At 38.3% G+C, this 7,020-nt stretch overlaps 1 protein-coding gene across 1 annotated transcript in view; it reads right to left on the bottom strand.

Moving 5' to 3' along the window:
* The window catches only part of Setx (senataxin), a 54,963-nt gene that overhangs the window by 18,054 nt on the left and 29,889 nt on the right, over positions 1–7,020 (bottom strand). The window contains exons 13-15 of the mRNA XM_013345885.2: positions 5,054–5,155; positions 4,754–4,869; positions 3,554–3,625 (exon numbers count right to left, since the gene is read on the bottom strand). Of these exons, the coding sequence (XP_013201339.1) occupies positions 3,554–3,625; positions 4,754–4,869; positions 5,054–5,155 (290 nt within the window). The remainder of the gene's footprint in view (positions 1–3,553; positions 3,626–4,753; positions 4,870–5,053; positions 5,156–7,020) is intronic.

Genomic DNA, 7,020 nt, shown 5'->3' on the forward strand with positions numbered 1-7,020 from the left:
CCTTTGGAAGAGCAGGCAATGCTCTTAACATCTGAGCCATCTCTCCAGCCCGAAGCTAATAGTTTCTGTGTGACTGTTCGGGTCTGAGCAGCCAGAAAACAAAAGTGCAGTCTCTGTCTACAAATGGTATCCAAATGTTTGGCAAGGATTTCCACATAAAGTCTGAGAAAACTTCAAAATTAAAAGGATTCTAAACAGACAAGATCAGAGTTAAGCACAGCTTTTTGGTAACCATCTTTTTCAGGGTGGGCTCTGTTTGTTGGCTTTGAGCAGAGGTGCAGTTCCTTTAAGTAAGGCTTTCTAACTCAGCATTAGCAGCAAAAACCTCACAATTCTTTTAAGAGGCTCTGCCACCAAACATTTAAATGGTGTTTATGAGCAGTCAAAATTGGGCTTCTTTTTGGTGGAATGGACATAGAAACTCCACAGAGTAGTGAAAATAAATGTGGTTCCCACCAGTACCTCTGCCATAAAGCTAGACTCTCAAAAACCTAAGGAATGGGGTGGAGCCAGTTGCCAAAACTGCAGCTTTAATCCTAGCCATATTGTTTAACAGATGAAAGATTTGTGTGGTCAGAAAAAGAAATATGCAGTAAAGATAGATTCCGATCAAAAAAACAGAAAACAAAACAAAAACCCTCTATAAATGTTTATAGCGTGCTTAAAAATATATGTAGGTGTGGGAGAGAAAAGAAAAAGTCCTTAAAAAGAAACAAAGGCCAGGAAGTAGTGGCAAACTTTAATCCCAGCATTCAGGAGGCAGAGACAGGTGGATCTCTGTTGAGTCCAAGGCCAGCCTGATTTACAAGAGCTAGTTTCAGGACAGCTAGGACTGTTACACAGAGAAATCCTGTCTTGAAAAACCAAAAAAAAAAGAGAGAGACAGAGAAAAAATATAATACATCACATAAATATGGAAAATACACAGAGAATCTGGATTATTTATACCATTGTGCTGTCTTTGGATTTTTTTGACTGTTATGAAAATAGCTGCCGAGAGACGTCTGATTATAAAAGCTGCTAGATTAGCCAACCTGTATGTTTTTAAAATATTTTTTAAAATATTTATTTATTTATTATGTATACAATATTCTGTCTGTGTATATGCCTGCAGGCCAGAAGAAGGCACCAGACCCCATTACAGATGGTTGTGAGCCACCATGTGGTTGCTGGGAATTGAACTCAGACCTTTGGAAGAGCAGGCAATGCTCTTAACCTCTGAGCCATCTCTCCAGCCCCTTTTTAAAATATCTTGACTTCAAAATTTAAGTCAAAAAAATATGTTACTTTGAGAAAGAGATTCTGCTTTTTTTCCCACATGAAATGAGAGGCTGTGGATTCATTCTGGGTTAAGAAAAATCAAGTTTGATCAAGAAAGACCCCCTGAAAAATCTCCAATAGAAGGAGATGTCCCTGATGATCCAACGTCTCTGCTGCAGTTTTCTCTGAGTTCTACATCCAGAACAGCTACAAGGCAAGTGGTTGAGGTGATCCAACCATACAGAATACTCCAGTCAGGACCTGACCATAATCCTAAATTTTCTCAGGGTCCCCCAAAGATTACCAGTGTCCCCAATTGGCAGGAAGTAGCCTAGAAAACTATATCCACATTTACTCAAAAATAAATTATGTTATTTATCATTGTTTAGGGAGTTTTGGCACAAATTGTTATTGGTCATTAAAAAAAAAGTATAAACAAAAGCTGGGTGGTGGTGGCACGTCTTTAATCCCATCACTTGGGAAGCAGAGGCAAGCTGATCTCTGTGAGTTTGAGGCCAACTTAGTCTACAAGAGCTACAGGACAGGCTCCAGAGCCACAGAAACCCTGTCTCAAAATAAATAAAGGAATGAATGAATGAAGAAATAAATAAACAAATAAATGGGGAAAAAGGGATATCAAAATAAGATAAAAAGATTACCAAATCTGCTTTAATAAAAAAAGCTATTAATCTCAGGATACTTTACATTAGTATGGATTTTAGTTTATTAATATAAATTTAAGGTACATTTTGTTATGCTGTATGTATATTTCTACTCTTGTTTAGGGTATTATGTTTATGCAGTTCATTTTAAAATGCAATATATAAGAAATACACATTAATAGTCATCTATAATAACAAAATTAGCCATGTTAGGTATGTTTTTAAAGTCATACAGATATATTTCTGATAGATGGGAAATGTTCAAACACTTCAAAGACCTACAGAATACAGCATTTAAAATGTTTTAAGAACTTAGACTCTTCTTGACAGTGAGACATGCCTGCTACTGGCAGCACCAATTTCTTCAAAGAGGATGATGGACAGCAAAGAAACTTCATATGGAGTTTGTTTATGGCAAAAACTAGCCATGTGAGCAGAGAAACTGCCCTTGCCTCAGTTGCTGACAGTTAACTGTCCAAACTGGACCAGCCGGAAATAAGAAAGGCAACTGATGAACTTTCCAAAGACAAGGTAAGGCAGCGTTCAAGTTTCTTGTATGCACCTATAGGCTGAAGATGGATGCCCCAATGTTACAAAAAAATTTGGGTGACTAATAGGCAATAAGATGATTCTGTCATTTCTAGAACTTTGGAAGTTGTTTACAATGCACTTATTGTTTACTCAGGTAATATAACCTTCTGGGGTCTTTGATGGAGTTGAAGAATAGTTATAATTAGTTTTCCTTACTTATGATAAAAGATAAATTATATATAAAACTTTAGACTCACAAAAATAGGACAGATAAGAATATTTTCCTCAATTTGCCAAATGTAAATGGACTAAAGATTGTAACTATAATTCTTGCTTGTTAACAGTTTTGTATTTGTAATTTTATTATGTTAAAGTTAAAACTTTCCTTTTTAATTAGACAGAAAAGAGAAGATGATGTGGAATGTCCTTCTGTACATGTGTTGCTTTTATTGGTAGATGAATAAAGCTGTTTCAGCCAAAGGCTAAGCAGAGTAAAGCCAAGCAGAAATCCTAAGAGAGATATAGAGAGAAGAGAAGGAGTCAAAGAGATACCATGTAGCCACCGAAAGAGAAAGGTGCCAGAACATTACCAGTAAGCCACAGCCACATGGTGATACATAGATTAATAGAAACAGGCTAATTTAAGATGTATGAGCTAGCTAGGAATACACCTAAGCCATTAGCCAGTTTCTGTGTGATTATTTGGGTTTGGGTGGCAAGGAAACTAAAGTGCAGTCTCTGTCTTCACCCTTAAAGTGTCCTATTGAAACTGATTTCTTTAGAGCTGCATTCTGATTGTCCAGACACAAATCTGACTCAGCCTACCTTCAATTAGTCTAATAAGAATCTGATAGTCAGCAGTGGTAGCCTATGCTTTTATAGTCCCAGTACTTGGGAGGCAGAGGCAGGTGCATCTCTATGTGAGTTCGAGGTCAGCCTGGTCTATAGAACAAGTTCCAGGACAACCAGGGCTACACTGAGAAAATCTGTCTCAAAAAAACAACAACAACAAAAAAACCAAATACAAACCCAAACAAACCTCAGCCCTTAAATCCTCTAAACTGTTTCATTAAAAAAATAAAACACTGCAGGTAAATTACCTCTTTAATTTTTGAAGCAAGTTCCTGCCTTTCTTTTGAAACTTTGACAATGTGTCCATCTAATTCTTGCCTCTGAAAACAAATTAGAACGTTACCATGAAAACCAAGCACTTAAGCAGACAATTCACATGAGAGTGGAAAACAACGCATGAATTCACTAAAAGAGTGCTCTCTTCCCTACCAATCAACTCTTAACACTTCTCTGTACAGTTAAGAGACAGAGTTATGTCTCTCGTGCTCCATGATAGCTGTCTGCCTAGTATCTCCAACTCTGGAGCATCATTCATGTCTAAGGCACTTCACACACACTCAACAATCCTGCCACAGTGATGAACACATAATACGGGAAATCATGGCACCCTTCCCCTAAATAAAAGCAGGGATCAGATTTGCTTGGCAACCAGAGACTAATCAAAGTATATTCAGACATATGGCATTTTAAGTCAGTGTGGTGGTACCCAGAAATTCTGGCACTTGTCCTCTCATGGAAAAGAAATGGCTGACATACAGAGAAAAGAAAATCAAAAGGTGGAAAAAAATGTTGACAGCTTAAGTTCTTGATCCAACCATACTGAAAGCTAAGTAACCCTTAACTTCGAGTATATGAGCCATCAAATTCTTTTTTCTCAACATATTTAGGAATGTTGGTTATTTTTATTTATGAGCACAGTTGTTTTGCCAGAATGTATGTTTGTAACATGAGCATGCCAATAGTCTGAGGAAACAAAAGGAGGGCATCAGGTCATCAGGAACTGGAATTACAATTGATTTTGAACTGCCATGTGGGTGCTGGGAATCAAACCTGGATCCTCTGGAAAAGCAATCAGTGCTCTTAATCAATTGAGCCATCTCTCCGGTCCCTAGGTTTAACTCACCAACTGAAGAGTGCCTATTGATGAAAATAAGTCATCTACTTTTGTAAATAAATCTTTACTGCGAAACAAACTGCATCTGTTTGTTTACACTGATCTGATGAGGTTTTAGAGCCACAATCAAACTGAGAAGCTGTCACAGACACTTTGTTGTCTATAAAACATACAGTATTTACTTCACAGAAGAGCGTGCTAACCCTTACATTAAGCACACTACTTCAGCATAGTTCATGGACTCACGTCATATTTCAGTAAGAACATCACACACCCATTGCCTAGCTCAAGTCTAAGCCACTTCTGCAAGGCCCAAGTGAGAAGGTATCCATACCTGCATCTCCCGCCCACCTCGACACAGAGCTCGCTGACGAGAAAGTTCATCGAGTTGACCATCTAGAAACTCTTTTTTTCTCAGCATTTCTTGAATATGAGAAGGCAAGTCTTTTTCTAAATTTTAAAATCACGTGTTAATTTTAACAAATTCACAAATACACACAAATACAATGTGAAGGAAAACTCCTTCTCAAAGCTAGATTAGTTTAGGGATCTCCCAAAATACCACTACTGCCCCCTAACCTTTACCTTGCCATACAAAAGGAAGTGGAACACCAATGAACAAGACAGTACTTACTCATTCTGTGGTTGACTTGACTGTCCAAACTAAATTTTAGGACCTCCGTATTAATAGACTTTTCTGGACCCAGTCGTACTAAATTTATATCTCCACAATTTCCTGTTGATAAAACCACACAAAATTTAGCCAGGTCGTGGTGGCACACACCTTTAATCCCGGCACTTGGGAGGCAGAGGCAGACAGATCTCTGAGTTCAAAGTCTACAGAGAGTTCTGGGACAATTAGGACGTGTGTGTGGGGGGAGGATTATTATTAAGGACACTGCTAATAAATCCCATCTCCATATTAATCAGAGTTATAGCATGAACTATAACTGCATGCCAGGAGCAATACTAAAGACCTGTCACACAGTCTTTCAGATATTCTGGATGGTAACGCTATAAGGTACTTACCACATCAGTCAATACAAAAGATAGGAAGGTCACATGGATATTGCATGCAGAATTCACACTGTTATGTTGATGTTTCTCAAATTACTCTCTATAAGTGTTCCATGAAGAACACTTGAGGAATGAAAAATTCAGATGCTGGGATTAAAGGTACCACCACACTTAGCTCAAAGTTTTCTTAACCACTTATATTACTATGTATTTTAATTCAAATAAGAACCCACCACCTGCCCCAAACACTCAGAATCAAGGTGTTTCTTTTGAAACAAAGTCTTGTATATAGTCCTGGCAGGTCTGGAACTAAGTAGACCAGACTGGCCTTGAACTTCAAGCAATCCTCCCGCCTGTGTATCCCAAGTCTGGGTTATTATAGGCATATGAACTACACTTGGCCCAAATTTTCAAACTACAAATATATGGTGAAGAAATGGCATTTTTATATAGTTGCCTATAATACAATTTTTTTTTTCTAGACAGGGTTTCTCTGTAGCTTTGGAGCCTGTCCTGGAACTAGCTCTTGTAGACCAGGCCGGTCTCTGCCTCCCGAGTGCTGGGATTAAAGGCGTGTGCCACCATCGCCCGGCTCCAATACAAGTTTTTAAGAATCATATAGTTCAGTTCTCCCACCTGAATGTGAGAGGACATCTTCTCTAGCCAACATCGACTCCAAGGTTTCAAAATAGCCAGATTCACTGTGTATCCACCAAAAAAATGCAAGAGATTTGGAATTCATACTAAATATCCAGAAATGTTCTACACGTTAAAATGGACATCATTCACACCACGGAATGAACTTGTGAAAATCGAGAGAAATTCCTAAAAGCCAAAAGCAGTAGCTTCCCTAGGTTCTGAAGAGGGTTGACTGGTGGCAAGCCATTACTTTGTTCTTCATCATCATTAAAGTATAATTTACATTTAGTAAAATATAGGCTTAAAAACCCTTATTTTGCCGGGGGGTGGTGGAGCACACCTTTAATTCCAGCACTCGGGAGGCAGAGGCAGGCGGATCTCTGGGAGTTCGAGGCCAGCCTGGTCTACAAGAGCTAGTTTCAGGACAGGTTCCAAAGCTACAGAGAAACGCTGTCTAGAAAAACCAAAAAACAAGCAAGCAAACAAAACAAAACAAAAACCCTTATTTCTAGCTGGACGATAGTGGTACACACCTTTAATCCCAGCATTTGGGAGGCAAAGGCAGGTGAATCTCTGAATTCGAGGCCAGCCTGGTCTATAAAGCGAGTTCAGGAGAGGCTCTTCCCTTGGAAAATATGAATTAGCAAAGCTCACTTAAAACTGAGAAGCTGAGTGAACCAGACCCTTGAAAACATTTAACAATTTATGAAAACTTTATTATCAACAAACAAAATGAATATATAACAAAATGAATCAACACCAAAAATAAACCAAGATAATTAATAAACTGTATAAAATAATCTGTCTTATGACAAAAAAGGAATTATGGGTTGTTCTCATTTATGAGCACAAACTTCAAAGTTCTAAAAACAATCAAGCAGGGAGCTGGAGAGATGGCTCAGTGGTTAAGAGCATTGCCTGCTCTTCCAAAGGTCCTGAGTTCAA

Source organism: Microtus ochrogaster, chromosome 4 (assembly GCF_000317375.1).
Source record: "Microtus ochrogaster isolate Prairie Vole_2 chromosome 4, MicOch1.0, whole genome shotgun sequence".
NCBI lineage: Eukaryota > Metazoa > Chordata > Mammalia > Rodentia > Cricetidae > Microtus > Microtus ochrogaster.